The sequence below is a fragment of the Dermacentor andersoni genome, chromosome 2, assembly GCF_023375885.2.
Source record: "Dermacentor andersoni chromosome 2, qqDerAnde1_hic_scaffold, whole genome shotgun sequence".
NCBI classification, from domain to species: Eukaryota; Metazoa; Arthropoda; class Arachnida; order Ixodida; family Ixodidae; genus Dermacentor; species Dermacentor andersoni.
This window is the reverse complement of record NC_092815.1, coordinates 29508250-29534562: the sequence shown is the minus strand read 5'-3', so window position 1 is coordinate 29534562 and position 26313 is coordinate 29508250. Positions and strand designations below refer to the sequence as shown.

At 48.3% G+C, this 26313-nt stretch overlaps 1 protein-coding gene across 10 annotated transcripts in view; it reads right to left on the bottom strand.

Moving 5' to 3' along the window:
• Ndae1 (Na[+]-driven anion exchanger 1) overlaps positions 1–26313 on the bottom strand; it is a 255774-nt gene that overhangs the window by 61306 nt on the left and 168155 nt on the right. For all 10 annotated transcript variants that reach the window (XM_050189588.3, XM_050189587.3, XM_050189589.3 and 7 more), the window contains exons 2-3: positions 2637–2743; positions 1375–1518 (exon numbers count right to left, since the gene is read on the bottom strand). In XM_050189588.3, the coding sequence (XP_050045545.2) occupies positions 1375–1518; positions 2637–2721 (229 nt within the window). In that variant the 5' untranslated portion in view covers positions 2722–2743. The remainder of the gene's footprint in view (positions 1–1374; positions 1519–2636; positions 2744–26313) is intronic.

Genomic DNA, 26313 nt, shown 5'->3' with positions numbered 1-26313 from the left:
ACTTCGGCTGGCCCACGTAGCCAGCGCCCCCTCGCCACCTGCACTGTTTTTGGACTCCGACAAGCGGTGGCCAACGTCGGCCCATTCCAGCAGTGCTGCCGACTCTAGAGAAATGTTCGTAGATCTAGGGAGTTCTGTGTTTTCTAGGGAAATAGGGAAACAAATCCAAATCTAAGGAAATTTCGTGCCAGGACACTGAAACAGCAAAACCGCAGATGTGACAGTGACTTTTGACTTCAGTCACTTGCAAATTACCTTCGCATTAGCACGTGAACTATTACTATGGATTGGAAAACAGCGCTGTGAATGCACTTCACCCAGTAAATGACAGTGTGTGGTTGCTAGGCCGTGTAATGAAGTAGTGCTACTGCAATTTTGTCATTCATACCGCTTTAACGGGGCTGCCTATGTATGCTCTGAATAATATATGCATGTGTAACTGGCGAAACAAGCGTATGCTGGGACATCAAACAAAGCAACAAGGCCAAATCAGGCTGTAAGTGGACACATATACCTAGCACCGAGCATGACACAGCGGTCGTGCTGCTAAACAGCGGACTACACATGCGTATACTAAAATCACTGGGAACTGCCCATAGGCAGAGCAGCGTTGGAGAGAATCCCAGTGGTCATGTGCTTGGGGGGGGTTTCACTTTGGTGGAAAAGTAAAAAATAGACACGTAGCTACGTGCTTCACAAGAAATGACACGTAAGCACGCGCATACATGTTGTGGTGCTATGTCAGTACATGGCATTCAGAAAAACCCTTCACACCTTTCACATTTGTGTCTTGAAGTGGCACACTGTTGTGACACTGTTACATTCTGTATGGTGAGTCCGGTGTCCATCTTCTGTACAATTCGAATAAGGTTCCATGTAATCTTGGCACTTTGGTCTAGGTGCAGAACAACTTTGGACAGCAACAAAGTGTTTATATCTTCTGTGAATATGACTTCAAGTAAGAGACTCTGTTGTTGGCATTACAACTTGCACTGCAGCATCATTTCAGTTTGAGCCCCGTGAGTTCATTACGTGAATATTTCAAGACGAGCTTAAAAATTACTCTCTATATAAATTTAAAGGTTCAATTAAATTTAAACTACGAGATTTCCAGCCTATTTGTATAGCACAAACGAAATTTTTTCTTTATAGAAATTATATTTGCAGGCTGAACAACTAACGTTTGCAAGAATATCTAGGGAAACCTAGGGCAATCTTTTATGCGAGCTACGGGAAACTGGCTTCGGGGGTTGTCAGCCCTGCATTCCAGATTGACCCTAGAGTTTAGTGCAAATTGCTACCTTTGGTAGCACATGCTGTAACTCCAGGTTGAACACTGCGCCGAGCGTCGCAGCAGCCGAGTGATGAACTTACCTGATCGGTGGTTGCCGTCGCCGGTGGCGCCTTCGTCCTTACGGGCGTGACCATTCTTGTGGTGGTGCCGGTGGTGCCTGCGGTGGCCACGCCGGCGGTAACCAGGCACGTGCAACCCAACATACACCGTGTGAGCTCGGTGACCTGCGATTCACAATCGACATCGCGCAACATTGCCGCGGGTAAGAGACGTCAAAAACACAAAAGTGCGGCTGACTGCGGCAACATGTGAAGTCACGCAATACGTGAAGGAGCCCGTTTAGACAAGGTACAAAGTGAAAATAAACAAATATATTTTGGGGCACATTTCCCTTTCTTTTCCTTTTTTTTTTGGAAAAGGGTATTTAAAAGCTTGTAAACGATAGTCTCAGATCACATACTAAGACATGACTTTGCAAATGACTATAAACCTGGACGATAAAGCTTCACGTGACGCTAGGACAGACGTAGTTCTAATTAGGTGTTTTCACCCCATTTCTCTATTTCTCTCTCTCTCCTTTTTTATGTAAGAGGTTAATAATGTTAACTCTCGCAAAAGCAAGCATGCAATAAAGCAAGTCTTGTCACGCAAATAAGGTTTGAAAGAGAATGTGGTGCAATTTACACACACATACACACAAAAGTCAATGTTACTTAAGCAACCCATCTTACATATGTAATGCCCCACAGATAAAAATTTTCGTGTCCAACTTACACAGAGAGTTGGGGGATCTCAGTGAAATTTGTACAGTACATTCTAGTGCGTGGGCAATCTGCCCGTTTGTCAAACGGTGTGCGCACTCCAAATCCGTGCGCTCGAGCGGATCCCTTAGACAGGTTTGGCTTGCCTGATGTCGTGATGTCGGCAAGAGGAGCAGCAGCGCATGCCAGCTGCCAGCACCTTGAAAATTCATTTTTTACTGCAAAGCTGTATACCTCTACTGTCTAAGAAAATTTTCGTGTCATTGGCGTGGTAAGCAAAAACTCCCCATACGTGGGCCGATCCCGAAGTTAGTGCAATACCGGGCCGACCCGCAGCGGAGGTGAAGCAGGCGTTAAGCACTCCCCATACGTGGGCCAATCCCGAAGATAGTGCGATGCCGGGCCGACCCGCGGCGAAGGTGAAGTTCGCCATTAAGGGACCCACGCGGGTCATCCTTCTTCACAGAGTGGATGGGCACAGAATTTTTAAAACAAAATTCAGCAGCTTATCGGGAGCGTTGAAGCGCGCGCAGTCCAAGATAAGCATTCATTATATGGTACTCGATCAGTCCCACGCTCACCTTCAAAGTCCTTGTCCGTGTAGCTTGGGTGAGAGGTCAGAGCTCCCGGGTCCTTGGGAGCTTCGTCCTGGTTTCCCATCTCCATCTTCTTCTGCTTCTGCCACGGTCTGCGTAGAAGAGGTGACGGGTCATTACAACTTATTACAAGGCAACTTCTGATATACGGACGATCACTGCACTGCTGCAGCTAGGCAAAGTTATTGTGTCAACTTTGTCGAGCGCTATTTCTTTTCTGCGGTAACGTAGTTTATCCAACCCGTACCACGACAACTATTATGTAGTTCATTCCTTTAAAAAACAAAAAGAAAGAAAGAAAGAAAGAAACAAACAAAGAAAGAAACAGCGCCTTGCAGTGCATACTTGGTACAACAGCTTCCAAAACGAAACAGCCTCGAACTCGTTTCGTTAGCCCATTTTACGCGCACTACTGCGTGACCCGACGTCACGTTTGGGACCGTTTTTCTGGTAACTGAAATCGAAACTTTACCCGCGATGTGTCTGCGCTGCCATGAAGTTTAGTATGCGCGCTGCAGTCTATAGTGTACACAGAAGCTTTTTTGTTCCGGTTCAGCGAAAACGCTTTACTTCAAGTTCAGCTCGATCTCGAGCGAAAAAATAGCGGTTCAAACCGGTCTATGATCGTTTGAGTTAAGCAGCATAAATTAATTTTGTGCAAGGACTCACCGGTGCTGCACGGAAAGGCAGAAAAAATTATATGCGTGCTGTTCCTTATGCCGCGTACGCGCCCACGTACACATTTTCGTTTAAATTTCACGCACAAAACGCCAGCTTAAACGAGTGCCAGCTACTACTAACCGCCGTAATCTCTGACGTCACGAGCAGATGTCGCATGAGTAATAATAAGAACAAGGTGTAGCCACCCGTCTACTAGAAGCATAGGCCACCCGTAACACGTACATGACACTTACATTTTTCGTTGACAGAAAATAATGCAAAAATGTGTCTCTCTTTTTGCCAGAGAAGAGAAACAATACCTAGCCAGTAGCAAGCAGGGATAATGTCATCAGGTGGATTTAGCTTTCGGCCATAAACTCAATCTGAGCTCAACATAGCATGGTTTACGGAACTGCAGCGGACAGCGCGGCGGCACGAGAAATGCGGGCATATATATATATATATATATATTCCGAAGTAGTGCTTCGCCCTAACACGTGGAACTGGTTTTCCTCGTGGCACTTCAGCGGAAATGTTGCACGCCTCACCGTCAGCCGATCCGACAAAGAGTGAACGCTGGCGGAAGCGACGCCCAGCCACAACCTACACACACTAAATACATTTCGCGATGGAGAAGTCCGGTTGGCAGTTGTAGCCACAAAAAATGCAATCGAGAGTCGGTAAAGTCCGCGAGGAGGAAGAGGCGCTATCTTCTACGGCTCTTTGGGGATCACGCCTCAGCGCCCAAGTCCGTGGTCGATCGAGTTGAAGTTGCCATGCCACAGCCGTTCCTGTCACCGGAATGGGCAAACGCGATAGCCATGCATTGGCGACAAAGCGAGCAGCTCCGCCTGAACTGCCGTTGCAAGAATTAAGAAGGCCGCAGTGGCCCGGCAACCGCGATGTCGAGCTCATATTTGTGAGCGTGTTGGCCCGAGTTCCTCTCGAGCTCTCAACTTAAGATACAAGCTGCGCGCGTGAGATCCGTGACGCAGGCCGAACTGCACACACACGGCCGCCTTTCCATTCCGGAATATATCGCATCGAACACGTAGCTGTTGGTAAATGTGTACAGCGCCTCGGAAAGCCGCAAGTTGCGGCTCTGCTTTATGTAGCGGCGTGAGAAACACGGAGCAGAGCACAGGCTGCCCGTCGTGGCTTGAACAAGAAACTATAGGAGCGCGAAAAAGCGTGGCCAATGCACAAGCTCTATCATTCGATTCCGCTTGGACGTAGGCGCGCCCATACTGCGCTGTTTTCAAGGGGCCAAACGATAGGCAAACATATTCAACAACGTCAAACCTAAATAGTACAGCCTCATCAGACGTCTGTTTGTCACCTTCGCATAATCGTGCACGCTATACCGATAGGATGCTCGAGCATTCGAACTGCGTATACGGCACGGTTGCACTCCGCGCACTCACGAAAAGAGAAATCGAAAGAGGAAAACGCGAAAGAGAAATCTCGAAAACCTATCAGGTCCCTAAATGTACTTCAGTCAACCTTCGCTTCTCTTGACAGCAAGTGATGCGAGTTTCTCGATAACGCGGTTCGATCAGTTAGTGTGACATTAACAAAAGCTTCTGCGCATGTGCTTCATTTGGCTTGGTAGAAAACAAGTCACTCGTGATTCCCTGCAGCCTGTGTACCGCGTTAAGCTTTTATTTTTATTCATTATTACAAAGCTTGCCCTGCGGCATAAAACGTTTGGTGCATATAAGTTACACAGGGTGTCCCAGCTAACTTCAGCCAGAGTTTAAGAATATGCAAATGCAGCGCAGCTGGACAGAACAAAGGTAATGTTGTTTGCCGTCAGTTGGAGATACTCAAACTATTTTTTTTCATTCCGCCCAATTAGATAATCAGTCCTACTTAATTGATCAACTTCTCCAATATTATAATTAGATGCAAAGTGTCAATGACAACGTTGTAGAGCGACATGAAAAACTCCCTATACAACTTTCTGTTGCTCAATACGTGCTACATAAAAGTGTTTTTCCGAGCGTGAAAGAAGCCCGCAAATGCACGCAAAGTGCCTCAAGCGGGCACGCAAAGAGGCACGCAAAGTGCCCCTTAAAGCTCTGGCTAAACTTAGCTGGGTCACCCTGAACACATGGATAGTCGGCTTTGCCCGATGAAATTTAACAAGGATCTATGGTGTGGACCACAGGCTCGGGTGTAGCCCAACTTTCGACAGGTACACTGTAAAACAATTAACAACCCTAAAGGTGAAAAAGGGTGTAAATGTGTCTATAACTCACACCCCGCGGGTGTCCGTTGTATAAATCACACCCTAAGGACATTTACACCCTTTTTCACGTTTAAGGGTGTAAATTATTTTACCGTGTACGTGGCGGCGCTTCGAGCGCAGTCCTTGACGAGCGTAAAGCTTCTTGTGCTGCGGCGTCCTTTCGCCCATTTCACCACGTTCTCCCACGTGCGCTCTCTTCATGCCGGTAAGCGGTACCAGCCGTACCAGCGCAGTGCGTGATCGTGCCCATCTCATTCGCAGTTCGACGCGAGCGACTGTACTCCCATTTCTCGAGTGTAAGTCCGCTGCCAGATCGAGGCGTCGCCGCGCGTCCCGAAAGGCCCGTCTCTCCGTCCGTACACCGATCACGCGCGCGTCTAATCTTTCTTCCACTCGGAGAGCGGCGAGGCCGGTCGCGACGCGCAGCTGCACGCTCGGCGACATCTCTTCGGCGATTACGCGCCAACCGGAAAGAAGCAGAAAAGCAACGAAAACGCCGAAGTGGATAAACAGGCTTTGCATTTGAAGCGGACGCGCGCGTACGGACGGCGCTCAACATGTGACGTGGTATAACGGCGAAGCCGCCCCTGACGTCGCGCTCAAGCCGCGAGGGCCACATGGCCTCCACGCAGCAACAGCGTCCGCGGCGGGCTACAAAGACCGGATCGACTGCATATGAGGAAGTTAGTTTTCGTGCATGCGTGCCTGTGTGTGCGTGTGTTAGGCGGCCATGTCCTCGTCTTTCGGAGCGAAGCCTTCTTGGCGAGCCCTCCCGGATTTTCCCGATTGTGGCTGCCACCTGCTGTCTTGCCGAATAGTTCACGCTCTAAAAAAAAAAAAAAATTACGTGCCCGATGGCGGTATCGAACCTCGGTCCCCCATCACAGCAGCTCCATGCTCTTAACTATAAAGGCGAAAATCTCTCTCTCTCTCTCACCCATTCTTATTGCACACACACGGATCATCAACCATTAGGCCATAATCACACTACTTTCGTTGCCAGCGCCAACAAGCTCCTTGAGATGATCGTGTCGTGCGTCATATAGCATGCGTAGCGCGAGAGCACATCTGCGCGCTCCATTTTCCTTTACGCCAAAGACGCATGAATTAAGTGGGAAAATTTATAGCATTTGATTACCCGCTTCATGCAGGAAAGCTTCGCTTCACATGGATTCGAAGATGTGCGCTGGTTCTGCAGGCGTACTAATGCGAAACATTATTTGCCTCATTCTTGGCACTTTGCGGTAGATAGGTTCCTGTCTTGCCTGGCTTTAATAAAAAAATAATAAAAAAGGTGACAGACTCACGAATTTAACCTCTGATATCGAGCACAGCAGCTCGGTGCTCTAACCCGCGATCACACTTTCACTTTACCCGTTCCAAAACCCGCTTGCTCATACACGCCGCGCGTGCGTGGTGTGCCACATTCCTGACTTTCTTCGGGACCAGCCCACGTTCACCAGTACTTTCCTCGCAGCAGCTAACGCTACGTAGAAACTGTGCAACGTTGTACGGACTTCATGATCACAAAACTTAATCATGTTTTAACGTTTCTTCGCCGGAGTACAAATGTCATCGTCGTTTCCGCATATACACCTCGTCATGACGTCACAATCCGGGTTTCTCTCGCTTACGCCTTCGTGCACTATCCATGTAGAACCCAACAATCGCCATGTCGTATAAGCTCGCGTCGAACGGCCGGTGTGTGTCTATGGGAAGTGTGCCGTCGCCGCTATACGATCGTCTTCAACGCGGTCGTCGTCATACACCACGTCACACACACACGTACGTTCGCGACTCACACACGCAACTACTCAATATACGCAAACACGTTGGTCCCTCTGGCATCGCTTTGCCGAATCCCAAGCAATTATGGATAGCCAGGTACCTGCACAATACTTCGCATAACATTGATTTCCAACATTTTAAAAAATATATTTTTTACTATTATTTGGCAAAGTTCATGCGGTCCGACACATTCACTTCCGCATCCCCGCCCGAAAACGCCATTTATTTACTAAACTTTCTCGTTTCTTATTTCTTTTTATCAGCCTCCAAATTACATGACTAACGGTAGGGGGTACATTATATCATTAAATTTGTAGGTGTACACGCTTAAAAATAAACTAGGCACGTGTTATGCAACACGTTACTAATCAATATAGTCTATATCCCATGCACTAGACATGAACTCTTCAAATGAGCAGCTACGATTTTACATGTGGCACTGCACTCGTTCTTAACTATACTCTAGCTTTATTAGCGGTCGTGAACATACTGTACATGCCTTTATCTTTCTTTGTTCGACCCGGCGTCCCTTTCCCCGAAACCTTTTTCTTTCTATTTTGATCGGGTACTATTCTACGTAATAATAAGAGTGAATAAGCAGCACCAATTACGTACAGAAGTGCCGCGGGGCACAGCCGACTAGCTCAGGCGTACACGTTTCTCGCCACATCCCTCCCCTCTGGTGCTCACCCCGTAGGATACGCCCACCTCCTCGCATCTTTCGTTCGTTTTCAACCATGCCCGGAAGCTGACGTGCAGACAGACACCTTATCGGTGTCTGCACGTCGTCGGATCGCGGCTCCCTTCGGCAGGATTTGTTCCCACGGCTGACTGACGCCGAAATACGGGTATAAGGTAAGAACCGTGAGACTTTGGCGCCCATAAAAAGAAAGAAAAAAAAAGATAAAAAGAAACATGTCGCGCTATAGGGTCGCAGGCATGCCGCTACCGACGCGCGTTTCGTCTTATGCATAATCAACAGCAGCAAGCAGCTGCTCGCAGCACTGCGATCGATTGCGAGCACGCCCCGTTTTAGGCTCGAGTCCGACACCTTTGATGGCGCGGTCCTCGGAGCAGTATTTCGCCTCCTAGCCAGCGGACGTGCCTCACGCGACCTCCGCGCACGTGGCCTGCGGCCTCGCCTCGGGTGGCTCTTCTCACGTGACGTCCCCGGACCGCGCTGTACCGCCAGTTCTGAGCCTTCGTTGACGGAAAAAACGCGCGGCTCTCCCTTATCTGCCGGGAAGCGAAGAAGAAAACACGCCGGCACTTCACAGGAGACGGCTGCAGCGAGCAGCTGGGAAACGAAGCGCCATGTGCCGGCTCGTATACTGAGTGTCGCGCGTGTACAACGCACAGCTTCAATGTCAAGTCTCAAATACCGAATCTGTACTGAGGACACGCGAGAAAACGCAGAAGGAAAGCACTTAACCTCGTAGTGTGTGTGTGTGCATTGCAGATGAACCAATTAACTCGCGCCAAGACTATTTCATTACAGAACTCCAAAGCGAGAAGCACCGCATACTGTAACAATTCTTTTCTTGTATTGTATTGTATTGTATTGTATTGTATTGTATTGTATTTCTTGTATTGTACACGTATGAATTCCGCCGAGTGAATTCCGAAAAAAAAACGCGTCGCGCCGCGGCATTCAAACCTGAGGCTCTACGTGCAAAAACCTCGATCTGATTATGAGGCACGCCGTGGCGGGGATTAATTTTGATCTTCCTAAACGTGCGCCTGAGTATTAGTACACCAGCGCTTTTGCATGTCGCCATAATCGAAATGCTGCCGGGATCGAACCTGCGACCTCGAGCTCAGCAGCGCAACGCCATATATAGTCATCGCGCTACCGCGGCGGGTATACCCGCATGTAGCCAATCCAGTACCATACAAAGAACGCTACTACAAAAAAAAAATATTTGGTAATATCAACCGGGCACGGCCATGGTTAACATCCCTGTCTGTCCTTTTCTCTCTCTCTTTGGTGATCGATATTCGCTAATACGTTAATTAGCGCGGCACGTTTAATTAGTGCAGTGCGCAACTTCGTAAGTAATATGTTCAAAGCCACGCGCGCACACACGCTGTCTTCGTACTATAGCGCACTGAACGGCTACTCTCTGAATCTCAACACTGCGCAGCGCACAGGCAGCTGCGTGTTCCAAACGTGGCGCAATGCGCGTCAGAAATGGTGACGAGGGGATTCGAGAGGAAACCGCGCCGAAAGAAGAACCAACGGGAAGAACAGCGTCCAGAATATTAAAAAAAAAAAAAAAAAAAAAACGGCGGTTGCCGCAACCACGCCCAGCCCCAAGACGCTGACTGCGTACGTCGTTAGGGAGGCGTGCGCAAGCCTGAGTGCGTCTTTCCTGCGATGACGGAAAAAAAAAAAAAAAATGGAGGGGGGGGCACGAAATTTCGGGCGGAAAGTGCCCGCTCCTACGCACGTATATTGTACAAGTATACGTGTACGTTTTTGTCTGTAAATAGTTTGCTCGCCTTCATTTGCGAAGTAACAGACAAGTACAACGGGCTTTCCTTGCCTCTAATAACCCATATTCCCTCTCTCTTGAAATGAACGGATACAAAACGTGCGCGAAGAAACAGCCTAGACTTCAAGACCGGCTGTCTTCTCCTTCTTCCTGTGCTTAATGGGAGCAACAGGCGTGCACGAGCAGTGCATTCGTGTATACATACAGTGCGCTCCATGCCCTGCCTCTGTAGGTCAGAAGCGCAAACCTGCAGGACGGCTGTGGAGGAGGAAGTCAGCTGCCTCGCCATGTATAGCGCACGAAATGCGGTCTCGCCCGTAAAGCTTATTTTACTTGTTTATGTTGCCTGCCTCATTCAGCCCATGCAACAAGGGGCGTTCCCTGCACGAAGAAGGTGCCCCATCTTGCCGAACGTGTGAGCAGGCGAACGACATTCAACGCCCCAGCACGGTCACGTAAGCAGGCGTTCCGGCAAAGGGGGTAAACGCGGCTCGTCTGCCAAACCCGCAAGTCACGACCGAGGCAGCAAGACAGCCTCTCGTCGTCGCACCGGAACGAACATGACGGGACGGTCGACGCGAAGTGGCTGACAAGCGACGCACCTATATGGGTCTGTCGCTACCGAATCGCAAAACCCAAGTTTCTGTGCCAACGTGACCTCGTGTCGACCCGTTAACGACTAGCGGTCGACTCGCGTCATGGCAGCCGACGAATCTGCATATCTTGGTATACGACACGCTTTCTAGACGCGTTTACTTTGTTTGTTTATACTTCGCAGTGTCAAGTTCCTACGCGCTGCAAACACGTACGTGCTGACACACGTTTTGCTCGAGCTTTCAAACACGTGTTCACTAGAGTCCCAGCCTCTGTGATGATGATGATGATGATGATGATGATGATGATGATGATGATGATGATGATTCGATGGCATGTTCGCGGTCAGTAGCCGATACCCACTGATCTAGAGGAGGTCAGTGGCGATACCGGGCGGCGCCCCAGTCACACGGGCACTTTCAAAGTCCTTAATTGAACCAAAGGTCCTTTAAACTTCAAGGGAGGACGCGCACTGTCACACGGGCTCATCAGAGGAGGCCTATACTCGAAAGAAGCGTTCAGTCATAAAGTTTCATACAATAATTCTATGCTTTGAGTCGAAGGAGGCCGCGTTTGTCCTTTGCAATCTCAAAGGAATACTCTTGAGCCTAGAGGGCGTCCGACAGAAGAAAAGGAAATTCTGTACAAATGCGGAAGTTCAATCTTTTACCTGTTAGAAACAAGTTTCACTGTATTATAGAAATTCCCAAGCACCAAACGCCGTCGTGACGCCCGCATTCACAATCATGATCGCGCCTGTACAGCAGCGCCGGCACGGCCTGTCACCTGCAGCAGCATCGGCGCAACATGGGTGCCGCGGAGCACGACTGGAGATGTAAGCGGTCGAAAAAAAGAAACTGAAAATTTCGGGGGCGAAAAATTGTGCGCGGGAGGCTTCGTCCGCTACACAGCGAAGCAGTGACGCGTCAAGCGGAAATGAATCGGGCACTGATACAAATGTCCGTCTTGATGCTTGGATGTGAAATCGTGCCTAGATTTTGAAACCGGAAGCTCTGCTGGGACTTTGGTGATCCAGTAATTAAATTAAATTATGGGGTTTTACGTGCCAAAACCACTTTCTGATTATGAGGCACGCCGTAGTGGAGGACTCCGGAAATTTCGACCACCTGGGGTTCTTTATAACGTGCACCTAAATCTAAGTACACGGGTGTTTTCGCATTTCGCCCCCATCGAAATGCGGCCGCCGTGGCCGGGATTCGATCCCGCGACCTTGTGCTCAGCAGCCTAACACATGATCCAGTAATGTAAGAATTGTATTCTTTTCAGTGTTAGAGAAATAAATGTGTCGGGTTTCTCATAGCTCTGTGCGCGATTATCTTTCCTTTTTGTTAATTTTCCGTAATTTTATGGAAAAAGGAAACTTGAAATAAACCAGCTTTTTTTCTCACGCGTCTCAAAATTTCATGAAGTTTTACATCTCTAGGCACGACACCACTTCAAGTATGCCTTCCTCACGAATGCCGTTATTTCAGATTGTCATGACACGGCCTTTATACTCCAGAATTCTCAGGCCCTACCAGCACGGTGAAACTGGCCCACTTCCTGCCTGTCCGGCGGCGACGAACGCAACGCCAAGCAAGGACACCCGCCCCACTGCTCGTCTGGCAACACGGCTGGAGACCACCACGACTACATTCGACGCAGCCGGCGGAGGATTTAAAGACCAGCCAGCCATCGTTCGCTTCGGACACGACATCACTTCAAGTATGCTTTGGTTACGAATGCCGTTATCGCATGTTAATTATCTTGAAGGTGCTGATTCTGTTAAAACTAGTGATTATTGTATCACAGTGGTGTCGTGGCCGACAGAGTGCACTGGCGAGTTGAAACGGTCGGTCGCATATTTGTTGAAAATCTGCATTGCCTTGTTTGAGCTATTATTTGTCCTCGCGGGCGACGTTGTGCAAAATCCCGGACCCATGTCCAAGGCTGAAGCAGATGCTTCTTTGCTGCTGCCTTGGAAAGAATCAATAAGTTGGAGGACACAGTCAAAGCTATGCTGGCCGATTTCAAAAATTCCCAAGAGGGGCGGGCAGCTGCATAGGAAACCGTCCGCAAGCATGAAGATAATGAAAAGGCTCCGCGCGAGGGCTTGAAACACGCGAAAGAATGACACGCAGCCACCGTGAAAGACATTAAATGACTAAAAACAAAGATAACGATGTTGAAGACACCTATCCCTTCTCAGCCGGCTGCCGATTCTGAATCGTGTATCGGAACATTGTGAGACGTATTTCATCGGCTGAATAAAAAACTTCTAGATGCGACGAAGCGGAAAACCGAATGAGGCGATCTAACCTGATCTTCTTTTTTTTTTTTTTTAATTAGAAGACAAAGCTAAAGAAGGCTGGGCTGCTTCAGAACAAAATGGAGAAAAATTGCGCATCGAAATGTCGACTGCTCAGTTCGAAAGAGTCCATAGGTTAGGAAAGTATGCGCAAGACAAGAAAAGGCCTGCTGTAGCTAAAATGACCTTTTTTTTTTTTTTTTTTTTTTTTTTTTTTTTGAAGTCAAAGGGAGCTTGTTGTATTCTGCACGAAAACTTAAAGGGTGTAGTTTCTCTATCCATGAAGATTTTTCAGTAACTACACGAGAAGCAAGAAGACACTTTTGATTGCATTTGCTGAAGGAAAAGCCAGACTATTAGCCGTTCTGCTGAGCGACTGCGCATTGAGGATGCAAATTATGTTTGGGCAACACCAGTAAAATGGAGGGGGGGGGGGGGTTATTGTGTAAAAGCCCACCTAATGGACATGTTCATTTCGTCTGCTGCTGAAGTGCTGATTGGGTGGAGTGCCTGCCTCCTTCTGACGCATACCCCAGCCAATCATAAATCATAAAGACCCTTCACTCATTCCTGAAGTCACTGATTTAGACTACCAAAACATGGAACCCATCAATATTACAGAAGATTGGATCGCATGTCTTATTAATAACCCTAAAATATCTAGCTCTTGAGGCATCGATAATATTAACTCTAAAGTTTGAGAAAATGCAACTTCGCCAACCAGCAAAACCTTGTGCCATATTGTCCACCAGTCATTATCATCAGGTCAGCTTCCCTCTGATTGGAAAATTGCTAAAGTGGTGCCTGTGTACAAAAGTAAGTGGCAGCAAGAATTCCCCTGAAAACTACCGTCCAATTTCATTAACAAGGATATGCTGCAAAATGCTCGAGCACATTATGACATCTCATATATATGAACATATTGAATCAAACATTTTTTTCTTCACTAGCCAGCACGGCTTCAGGAAAGGTTTATCATGCGAGACAGAGTTACTAGAGTTCACTACTGACGTACATTCTCACATGAACCTTCAAACAGACTGCATCCTTCTCAACTTTTCTAAGGCTTTCGACCGTGTAGCTCACTGCCGTTTAACTTCCAAATTAACTGCTCTCAAATTACGCTGTTTAACGCTGTCTTGGATGCGCAACTTCCTAACTAATCGTCAGCAATTTATAGTCATGAAGAATTTTACATCACCCCTCGCCTACGTAACTTCCGGTGTACCGCAGGGCAGTGTATTAGGCCTTGCCCAATAACATATCCTCTTGCACGCGAACTTTTTGCCGATGATTGTATAATAAACCGACCAATTACCAGCTTTTAGGATCACCTTATTCTTCGAGGGACCTTCAACCCATTAGCGACTGGTGCAACACCTGGCAAATGACACTTAATTCATCTAAATTCAAAGTAATGACTTTCACACGCAAACACTTCAACTCATGTTTTTCTTGTTATATAAATGCGGATACAGTATCGGAAGCTTCGCTGTACAAATATTTAGGAGTTAATCTCACAGCGAATCTTTCCTGGGCCTCTCATGCAACAACCATATGGGCTAATGCTTCAAAAACACTAGGGTACATTCGTCGCAACCTACGTAAATCCCCTCTAACATCCGCATGCACGTTAGCCTTCCCGACTTTCGTTCGTCCATCCGCAGCTGGAGTTCGCATCCCCGGTACGGTCTCCTCGTCATGAATATTTAATGTGCATGTTAGAAGCCATCCAAAACCGATCGAGTCTATTCATTTCTCACAATTACAATAGGCAGTCAAGCACAACTCAAATCAAAGTTGAACTTTCGCTTCATGCACTAAGTAGTCGTCGTGACGTGGCATTGTAGTCTTTGCTCCATAAGTATGTTCATCAAATGAAGTCATCGCCTTTGCTGCTGGGACATGCAAGTTGCCTATCCTGACGACTGAATAAGTTAAGTTTCAATCGCATCTGCGGAAACGCGGATGCATTTGATTTGTAGGCTTTGCCACGAACCATCCGCTTGTGGAATTCCCTTCCTGAGAGCACTGTCACGCAAATGGACAGATATAAATTTAGGCAACTCCTGAACCTGCAGTTTCTGTCCTAAATATGTGTCATCCTGTATGCCATGTTCTGTATGTCTATGTAACGCCACGCTGTATGACATGTTCTGTATACCTGTGTAACGTCACGCATATTTTTTCTTTATCTTTTTCATGATTTAAACTACACTTCTTTTACACGATATTCGATTATGTGCGCGAGCAATGTGTGGGATAAAATTTATCAGACGTTTCGTTCACCGCATCTTGTTCATTTGTAAGCCTCTTTTGTAACGATGATTTTTGCTCGTCTTTGTGACGTATACAACTGTCTTGCAGCGATGCCCCCTCTTACTCAGTGCTCCTCACGGGGCTTGAAGGTATTTTGAAATAAATAAATATAAGAATGTGCTATTTGGTTATCGGCTGCTACGTATCGAGGTGTCCTCGATTTTTTTTTTTTTTTTTTTTTTTTTTTCTGCGCGTCGGTAGCTTTTTCGTCCCTCGTCACTTTTGCGTTTTATAATATCTTGCGGTTTCTTTTAAAAGCTTCAGCGGAGACCATCTGGAGACCGTATAACACTGACACGTACACCTTGAACAATTGTTCTTTTGAAAGCTCTACGCTCCCAAGCTTCAAAGGACCTTTGGTATGTCCAGGCGCCTGGTGTCCGCCTATAGAGTGAAATAACATCGGTATATGCAAATAGGAGCTGCACGCGTTGCCGGCCGTGTAACGAACACGAGATGTACCTCGGTCCCGTCTTTTGCGGCAGCAGCACGATACTCGCATCTGCATCAATGTCGGAGGTTATACGCGAGCACGCGTAGCGAAGCGGTTGCAATGGCGCGAGCTGCCGACGCGGCTGCCAGCCTCGTAGGTCAAGGGTCACAGCAATGAGGAGTGCGCATGCGTGGCAGCTGGTGCAAAGAGTGCGCATGTGACCCGAAAGTCGTATGCGCCAGATTTCCAGGCCGCATAAACCAGGGCGCAACCTGACTCCGCACACGAAGACGAAAGCAAAGGGTATACCCGTCTCGTGAAAAGGCATCTTGCGCGATAAGAAGTAACCCTGTAATTGATACCATACTGCTTCTTGTTCAGAGAAATTATTTACGAGCTGAATTGCCGTATAAATGAAATGAATGCAACGGTAGTTATTAGCTCGGAGGAAATTTTTTTTCAAATTGGAAGGAAGGAGTGTGGGACTGATCCCTTAATTATCGCAAGGGGTTTACGGTCGAGTGGCTTTCGGTACATATTGATTGCACCCTGTAAGTGTCCTCAGGAACTTGTCGCTTATATTTATGCCTCAAGACGAGAGGTTTGAGGGGACTGGGCGTGATGGCACATTTCACTATCTTCCGAAGAAAGCACGTATACGGTACGTTTAACAGAATCTGGCACTTACCGAACGTCAACTGCTCGCGTTTGGCTCGTTTCATTTATTGAGGACTGAACACACACGTGTTTACGCTTGCGACCAGACAGCGCTGAGTGAACTGCATGACCTTCATTCAGAATACACGCATTATGAAGGTGCTTGGCCTGCTTTAAGGATGACAAAAAGTTGTACTTTTTGAAAATTATATTTTGCAGCAAAGTGATGTAGTCCATTCCTGAGCAGAAAAGGTCGGCACTAAACACACAGCTCCAATAGCCAAGAATTTCGAGAACACGCAAATAGAGCTGCGTATCGAGGAAGCGCCTTCCACATCAAGCTCCAAGATCCTAAACGCTTTCGATGTCCTCTACTCGTAAAAAACAAAAGGGCGGTAGAGGGCGGGGGGGGGGGGCAATTTTGCTCTTTCTACCTGCACACTTCAATTGGGCACTTCCAACAATGTGACTGGACTCACGACCGTTCACCGAGTCAAAGATACTCGGACCGTGGCCACACCCGTCACTGGCACGAAAAGCGATTCGTGCACTAGTGAAATGCTTGAAGTGCACCGGCTTACGAAACCGTTTATAGTGTCCCTGTGTATAGTGTCCCTCCCACACGCACTCAGTGCTTACTTTCTCCTTTTTTTCCTATTTCTATTCCCCTTTCCCCCACCCCCAGTGTAGGGTAGCAAACCGGGTGCTCTTCTGGTTGACTTCCCTGCCTTTCCTGTCCTTCCTTCCTTCCCCCTCTCTCTCTCCGTCTCTCTCTCTCTCTCTCCAACAATGTAGTGCTTCAACACCTGCTCCTCTTTTACAGAAATGCCCCTCAAAATTTGTGCAGACTTTTCTCGGCTTTACTGACGTTTTCATATTCAATATGATCAGGTTACAATCGTGAGTGCCTAAGAAAAAAAAAGCAAAATACAAACCGTGCCTGCATATTGAGTGAACATTTCGTCGCAACGTACGTGGACACATCACTTTTATAGGCGAGCGGTAAATGGCAACCCCATCAACGAGAACGCCGGGCGCGTTCCTCCATCGAATCAGCAACCTCGAACCGCTGATTACATCGCTGGCGAAATTCAGATTAAAGAAAGATGGAGGAAGCTTTAGCTCTGGTGCTCCTATCTAAATACATGTAAAAGGAGAATTCGTTTTTCTCGGCAACCCCTCCATCGAATTTCACGAGGTTTGTTGCATTTAAAAGAGAAACCTAAAATATAGTGACTGTTTGTTTCGAATTTTCGATTTAGGTTGTCAATTTATTACTAAAGATTGGCGAAAGTCGCACATTTTCAGGAAACGAAACTATGAAGTTTACAACTCCGTATCTCAGCAATGAAAAATGGTATCACAATTTCGGAAATTGCATCCCATAGTACATCTAAAGCGGACATAATTGATATGTTACACATGATTCTCAAAAAATTTAGTAATGTGTGAATACAGCTTTTGCAAAACCCTTGTACACAACGAAACAAATTCATGTAATATATAAGTTGACATATATAATTTGTCCGCTTTGAATGATATAATGGAGACAGCTTACAGAACCGCGATATATGTTCTTGATGCAGAGTTATCAATTTACAAACTTCGTGTGTATTTTTTCGAACTTCCGAATTTTTGAAAATGCTTTTAACAAAATGCAGGCCATAAATCGAAATTCCGCTTTCAACAGTCACTAGAATTTAGCTTTTTCTCTCAAAATGCCTCAAATTTCATTAAAGTCGATCCAGGGATTATCTCAGAAAAGTGTTTTTGCGTTTTACATGCATTTGAATGGGCCGCGTTGGAGTTGGGCCCGAGCTAAAGCTTCCTCATAAGCTTCGCCTTTAAGATTGGAACGCGAAAGCATTCAAAGATCCCTGACTGCTCCTCACACTTCCCGGCAACTGGAGCGTATGTAACCGTAATGTTTACCGGGAAAAGCTGGTCACGAACGCTGTGTACGAAGGCAGGCTTTCTGGTATAGAAACGCGGCCTCTTGCGTGGGCCGCGATGCGGCGGAGGCGAGCGCCATATGGAGGTACTGCAAGGAACCGGGCGCACCGCTCCATGGCCCCCGAGATACTCACGCACCGGCGCGCGCAAATGGCGGACGCCGTGGTCGGTCTATGAATTGTAGATACGTTGGAAAAGGGGTTTCTTTTGAGTTTCCGTGTAACAGAAATATGTTTTCTCGTGTATTCTAGCTTGTAAGTTGTACTTTACAATTTTTCTCCGTATTTTAGCTTGGGAAATTCAATTAGTTCAGTAGCTTGCTTGCGCCAGATGGAGGGCCTGGGCCTGGGTGGCTCGAAAATATGTTTTGCCGAAACGACGTCCGACATTGGACACCGACGGCGGATTTTCTGCTACACAGGGCCCCTAACGCTATTGCGTTAAAAATCAGAGGATTGCGTCTTGCACGAATAGCCGTATACAGTGAACTCTCACTTGAGTGAACTTCAAGGGACCGAAGGAAATAGTTCACTTAATTGAAAGTTCGCTAAACTGAATATTCACTAGACCAACATAAGACATGGCATACAGAGTCAAAAGTTTGAAGTGCAATTCATGGAGCAAGAGACATGGCATGCATAGTGTTAGAAATGTGTGAAGTGGAATTTGTACATAACAAGTACAAGGTTCATAACATTTATAATGCTGCCTTTCTCACTTAGAAAAAAAAAATATCTGTAATCTTCTTCTGCACTTGTACTTTTAAAGCACAGGAAGTAACAAAACTGTCCGAAAAGTCAATTGCCGTTGTTACTTAAAACTGGAAGGCTGAACGGAGCCGATGAAAAACACACCACGTGGGTCTTTTGTGTGCTCACGCGGAACCGACGAGACAGGAAAGAAAGAGACGGGACGACCACGCCACGACTAGCCAGTCAGAGAAAAACACACACCACGTGGTTTGTGATGTGACAGATCGCCGCTTTGCTCTGGCGGCGTTGTAAGCGCCAGCGAGCTTACTTTGTTCATGGCCTCCGAGATTACATGCTTGCTCATTTTGTGCGGGCAATCTCGGAGGCTATGCCTCGTTGCCGTTCGATCTCCGCGCCGCCGCTTTGCCCTAGGGGCGCTGTAGCGCCAGCGACGTTACATTGCCGCTGGAGCGGCGGTTTGATGAGGGCGGGCATCGGTCGCGCCTGCAGTGCAGGGCGCAAAACTTCGTTGAACTGATCGTAAAAATAAGCCTTGGTCCTCTGAGCGAGTTCGTTAAACTGAAATATTCACTCTTCCGAAATTCGTTTAAGTGAAACATTTTTGCATAGAATCTATAAGAAAACTGCCGCGGATTTTTAAAAAGTTCGTTATTCTGAAATATTCGATAAACCGACGTTCGTACAACTGAGAGTTTACTGTATATGGTTCGAATACGAAGGGAAAAGAAGAAAGGAAGTCAAACGACGTCTCCAGGTAATTTCGCTCGTCCAGGTGCCGAAAAGAAAGCCGACCGGATGCACCACGCCGGAGATGACACAACCCTAAGCGAATACACCAGGCGCAGCACCTGCACGCTTCCGACGGTGACTCAGCACACGTGACGACGGCAGTGGGTCTGGAAAACTTATTTTATTATTTTCTTTCCAGTTCCGAAATACTATTCGCGAAGTCAACGGCCGAGAGCTATTTCTGCATCCACGACACACCGGGGGGCAAACGTGCTTTGTCCATAGACAATGGGCGTTCTGCAGGCGTTGCCGAAGATTGGCATCGCAGAACCTTACATTATAGATCTTTGAACGCGCCGGCGGTAGGCAACTATTCATGAAGGGGGAAAAGATAAGTGCCCACAGAACCGCGCCAGCTATATTTGCCCAGACATCTTTCTTTTTTAACTTCATTCTTTTTGTCAGGGCTCTTGAGTTCCGCGCGTCGGATCGGCTGTGGGATAGCGGGATCAAACAGACAAGCAAACAAGACAAGCGAACGGCGCGCCAACTGCCATGGCTGAACGACGCACGCGAAGCACGGTCGATCAACGAAAGCACGATCACGAGACAGCATCGTCCCGGTCACGACTAATGGTGCTCGCTGGAGCGTTTCCTTGGTTTCTTGCACCGGATCGCATTGAGTGAGGCAAGAAAAATCGGGCAGTGCGGTGCCGTTTGCGTGCAAAAGCAGCGGCGAAAAGCCGTCGTCTCATCGACAGCAGCGTTTGGAAAACAAAACGCACCCTAGGTAGCCTATATGCATGCATTCAGGCTCCCTAACGAGTCCGAGCGACCAACGCTCTCTTTTGTCCGGTTTGGTTCGTAGTGGAGTCGCGGGAAGAAATACAGGGAAAAAGGGGAAAGAAAGAGAAACCCTTGGTTCGAGAGAACGCACGCGTACAGTGTGAATCGCACTGGTCAACCGACCGATTTGGTCACCGTCTTTCGCGAAATAAATTATAAGCTGACGCGGCAATAAGACCGCGCATGATTATGCGTTATAGAACAAGGAGATATGGAACTGTTACGGTTCACTGTGTGCGGCGATGAAGGAAACGGATGCCAAGCGCCTGAAACTCGACATGCCTAATCGTCACGCTAAGCAACATGAAACGATTTGTTCGTCGGGTGTGTGCGAGGGGATTATGCACCAGTGCAAATCCTACCCTCCTTCGAATGACGTTCAACTTCTCTACGCCAGGGAGTGGTCAGAATTCTCGGTGTGTGGGTTGACCAGTGTGTTGACCCGACGTGTCTACGCTCCCCACATCTATACGAGTGAGTGCTTGGTTTTCTCCGTATTCCTCTGTGTGGGCTGACCAATGTGCTGACAAGGTCCTCCACCAGGTAGAAAGAGAGAATGAGGTTGCCCGGATGGTCTAGGGGATAAAAAGGATGGCGAGACACCACGAAGAGGTCTTCTCTACCCATGCTTGCAGAAGCACGCACGCTGAACGTGTTTGTAATTTTTCTCTTGGCGCGCACCGCTCACCCGTAACGATGTATTAAATTTCTGTTATTTGTTTTTTACATCATCTCGTCTTCCCTGCAGGACCCTCACCGGAGCTCCAAGCAGACGCTGTTGAAGGGCGCCGAAAGCCCGTCCCCGTAACAACTGGCGGCAGCCGTAACAGAACCTGTAGCAGCAGATGCTCGCGCAGTGCGCAGCCGGCTATTCACACTGTATACGTGGTGGACATTTTGTGGTATTTGCGGGACCTTCGCCGTGAAAAGCTTATGTGCGCAATGTATTTCGCGCGAAATAACAAACACAGTTCGGCGTGAGGCTGCATGCACATAACAAGCAAAGCTCGTGTGCTTAAGCTGAAAACCTTCGCCGAAAGAGCGCGCATTTATGGGCTAACAAACGACTCGGCGTCGCTGCGCCTGACGTCAAATCAGCAGCATCACGTCACGTCTCTGCGATTGACGCCTCGACATCTCATAGATAACACAAGACGTACGCGCACCGATTATGACGTAACCGGCAAAGGTCTAAGCTGCCGCTGAACATCGTGCTTTGGAAAAGCAAAACGAGCGTGCAGGGCGCGTTCCAGATTGCTACGTATGCATATGCTCTCAGGCTTCCCCCATGACGTCACGGTCACGGCGTATAGACACCACCACCTAGATAGCACAAGGCCTTTTCACTCCGATCCATGACGTCATGTTACCTCGCCTGACTACCATAGAATCTAATGGGGATGCTCCCGAGTAGGCAACAGTGATTTTGACGTCACCGCTTTCATCACGCCAGCCTTGTCAATGCAAATTTCTGGCCAGGTAGCGTGACGTCATGCATTGGAGTAAACAGGCCTGTGCCATCTAGGTGTTGTTGTTAAAGAGCGCAGGTTATCTCTTATCTAGGTGACATTGTGAGGAGAAAGGCAGTTGCGCTTTTGCGCAAGAGCCTGCGTTGCTTTAAATATAAATGGAAGGTGAGCTGGCGGTTTCAGACACAACAGAAGCGAACGACGTTGCGCCACACTGTTTGTGGCGCAACATTCGCGGGCTAGGCGGGAGGTCAGAAGGCTGGGTGGTGTTGAGAAAGAAAAATAAGAGTTAGGACAGCCGCTGGCCGGGGTCCTTCGTAAGGCTTTTGATGTCCTGCGCGAAGCCTACAACTACGGAGATTAATATAGCCACACGATTTTAATAAGGATAGACCTGTATGTAAGCCTTATTCAAATAAGCTAACCTATCCCTAAGATGTGCGCGCAAGCCACATGGTGCATTCTTTTTCTTTTTTCTTCTTTTACCTGTCGGACGTTACGCAGTTCCATTCACTGCTGTTATGCAACGCCTGAATCTAGCCGCCGCGGATTGGTATAGGTCGATGCGCTATACTTTGCACAGGGGAACAAAACATTCATGTAGAATGTTTCAATCCACGCTTACAGACGTGTGTATAAATCATATACATAGGGCTATGAAGCTTCTCGGAGCTCTTCTGTTCATTGTCATTCAAGATTCCGAATGCTTTTTTTGGGAGGAGCCGCAACGCTGCGGGCTACTCCCACGCTTCCAACAAACGAAGGAAAACATAACAGCAGCGACTTTCTCGACCTCGGAGCCACCCTTCCCTCCGGCGTTTCACTACACGTTCTTCGGCGTTTCTGATCATTAAACGTACTAGAAGATGGTTCACCGACGGTTACGATATTCCCTAATGCGAAATTTGAGTGCGGCTCTATACGTCTTTTCATTTCGCGATATTAGTGGCTGGCACGGACAATCTGTCTCGTGCGGCACGTTGCAAACGGAGCGGTGTGTGGCGCGACTGCCTCGCTAACCGAGAGATCGCGAGAGGCAGCGCGTGGGTGACGCGTGGTGTGATTCGCAGCAGCCGCCGCACACACTCTTAAACAAGACTACACCCTTTGAGTCGTATCTTGCCACACAACAATAATCGTGATCTGTCTTATCCGCATTGCCTTTCTTTAACGCTGCGAGCCCGGTACTTCCAAGTCACGATCGGCATGCGCGTTATCAGCATGACCGAGCATTCTCTACAGGAAAGTAGCGAGCGCAGCGTTTTCAAGAAAGGAAACGCAAGCAAGACAGATGACGATTATTGGTGCGTGGCAAGGTACGACCCAAACGGTGTACAGAATGCACAGAACTCCACTCATACAACGGTTTGTTTCCATATACGGTATCGGTGGCGTCATCGGTGTACAGACGACGCGCGCTACTCTGGCGCCATCTCCTAGCCATCATCGCCGCAGAGCCGATCTTGCGCGGCACTACGCTTTTCTTCTCATGCTTTCGCCATACCCTCCTCCTCCGCTTTCCGCCTCACGGTTCCGCTGCACCCTCCTCCGCTTTCCTCCTCGCGCTCTTTTCGGTATCACCGTCTTTCACTTTCATCCCCCGCTGCCCTCCGCGTTTGCTCTTTCATCCTTAGTTGTGCTAGTTCGCTCGGTTACGAGGAATGCCGACGCTCGCCGCAGGAACGTGCAGAGCTACGTCCTAAAATAGTCTTTCCATCAGGCCTCCCACTGCACAAGAACGGCATGCCGCTAAAAGAAAACGGCGCCGAGTTCAGCATCTTCAAGGAGGCGCCACTAGCGGACATATTCCTCCCCCTTCCTCTCTCTCTCCCTCTCTCATATGCAGATGCCAGACACACTGAGAACCCTCGACAATTCCACGGAGAAAAGACAAGGGGCTATGATTGCTACAGACAGGTATAGCAATTGCAAAGAGCGGTGACGACAAGGTCAACGCGTAAGTAAGTGAGAAAGAACAAAACCCGAATTATAAATGAATCACCGCACGAATGCTACCCGTAAGCAACATTGTAAGCACTGCTTGCGGGGTGCACGGCCTAATTGGATGAGGCGTGCGTCGCGCGTCGATGCATGGGCCTGAAAGAAGCCTTCATGACGCGGCTTCTTCCCAGGCTGCATTTTGTGTGCTTGTGCGTGTTTGCGGGGAGGCGGTGGTGAGTCGGGTGCTCGGGCGAGCGCTGTCTTGTTTTGCAGCGCGTAGCGGCAACCGAGGGCAACCAACCCTTTCACAACGTGGCGTCCACTCGACCCCCGCCGATCGCCTCAGCCGCTTCCGTAGTTGCTGCCGCTGCTGCTTCTCCTCGGTCGATATACGGGGACGGCGCCGGGAAGATATGATCGAAGGCCACGCAGAAAAGCGCATACACGCAAACACAAAAGGCAAAAGGGCTAGCAAATGTCAATCGCCCCCTACGCGTCAAGAGGCCTGGCTGGCCTCTCCAACTCTCAACAGCCTCGACATCGTGGAGTGCGGAGAGATGATAAAACAAAGATTGGGGCGGTGGGGTCTGGCGAAATTATATATGTGTGTGTGTGCGGGGGGGGGGGGGGGGGGGGTTGCGTGAGTTAAAAAAGAAAAGCTGTTCCACGGCCGGCCCAGATGGCGTCCTCACCATTTGCCACCAGCGGGAGGCTGCGTGATTTACGCGTATGTGTGACGTCATCCGCTCGGAATTTGCCTTACGCCAGACACGGGATACGTAACCAATCAATGCTCCCATGTAGGTTGGTGGCCGTGGAAAGGAAAGAGGAATAACCGAAAAAGGCGCGCCGAGGGGAAGCAAATAAACTGCGGTACTGGATGTCCGTCAGGCAGTACACATGAAGTTAGTGTACTAAAGTACCAAACCCTATTCAGTGCACACATGCCGCAATATCTGCACTTTGAATCTGCCAGTACAGTTGCGGCGTGGGATATGGGAAAAGGCTGTTGCTCACACTCGCTCGCTGTCCCGCTCACGTAATTAAGACGACCAGCTCGCTTTCTCGTTTCTATCGAGAGTGCGCACTGCGTATTGCAACGTCGTTGATTCTACACGTCATGTTTTCTTGAGCAAGTGCAGTCAGCATGTTTTTTCAGCCCAATATTTTGCTTTGATGGGCACGCTGCTGAAGTTCACTTACCATCTGCAGCCGTACATTATACTCGCTTGTAAAAAGAAAAGTAATAATAATAAAACAAATAATAACAAAGTAATATCCAAATTCTAAATGCGGGTAATGCCTCGAGCAGGCTCAGCGATGTAATTACCTTGTAACTGAACATACATGTAGCAGGTGCCAGTTAAGTGAGGTTCAGCTCAGCGGTCGCAAAGATGCCAGTGTCCACCTGACGTATGCGATCAGGTGCGCCCTGAACTGTAGTACAGAGGTGCTGGACTTCCAACTGTTGGCGAACTTCGCAACGGCTGTTTCTTCCTGGACGAGACAGAGGTCAGTGAGGACGACTTCAATTGAAAGGCGTGGCACGTGCTTTCTCGAAAACGTCGGGAGTGAGCCACAGTAAACGGCTTCGTGCTTTTCCAATCGCATGACCCAGAAGCCAGGACAGGACAAACATGCTCCCCTGGAGAGATAAAGCGACGGACATAACGCTGTCGCATATAGGAATTCCTTTCCGCGGCTTTGTTTACACGAAGAACAGACAAGGCGGCAGTTCTTTTTTTTTATCTATTTTTATGTTAGTACCGTATATATGAACGTCGTTTTCCTCTCACCTACTACTGTTTGCCCCAGCAGAAGAAGCAGGGGGGAAATGCTGCGCCAGCCCACAAAAACAAAAAAAAAGCCTTTCATTTCACATTCATTTACATCGCCAGACATGACCCACCTCTCAATGCTTGGAAAAGACTAGAACGCACGAGAGAGAGAGAGAGAGAGATGAAAACAATAGTTTCATGAGCCTTTGCATTCTGCTTTGTTCTATATCAAGTATGGCGCTTCCAGTGGCAATGGCCAGCGAGGAGCCCTGCAACGACGGAGGGCGGCACAAATGCTGAGGAGAGAGTGACAGAGCGTGTTTTGTTGAACCGGTGCTTGGCGAACTGGTCATTTTTTCGCACACTTTAGGGCGGGGTGTGGAAAGAGTGAGAGAGTCCAAGGCCGAGCCTCGGTGCAGCCAGTTTCCGCGAAGAATCAACGAACCGCGCTCGCGGATTCCGCATCACGACGGGACGTGAAACACGGCCGGAAATGCTTAGCCGGTGTTGTGGAATAAGAGACGGAGAACTTTGAACTGATGGAAAAACGACAGACGTCCTTTCGCTTCGAGCGCATCAAGAAGACTGCTTTATTTTTCACTAGAGGGTATGGGAAATGGGAGAGAGTAGTGAGAAGGAGAAAGTCACAATACACCATGCCACACAAGCATTCTTGCACCACGCACGCACCAAAGCCATCGCCACAGGCCGGGCTGCCAGGGTCATGA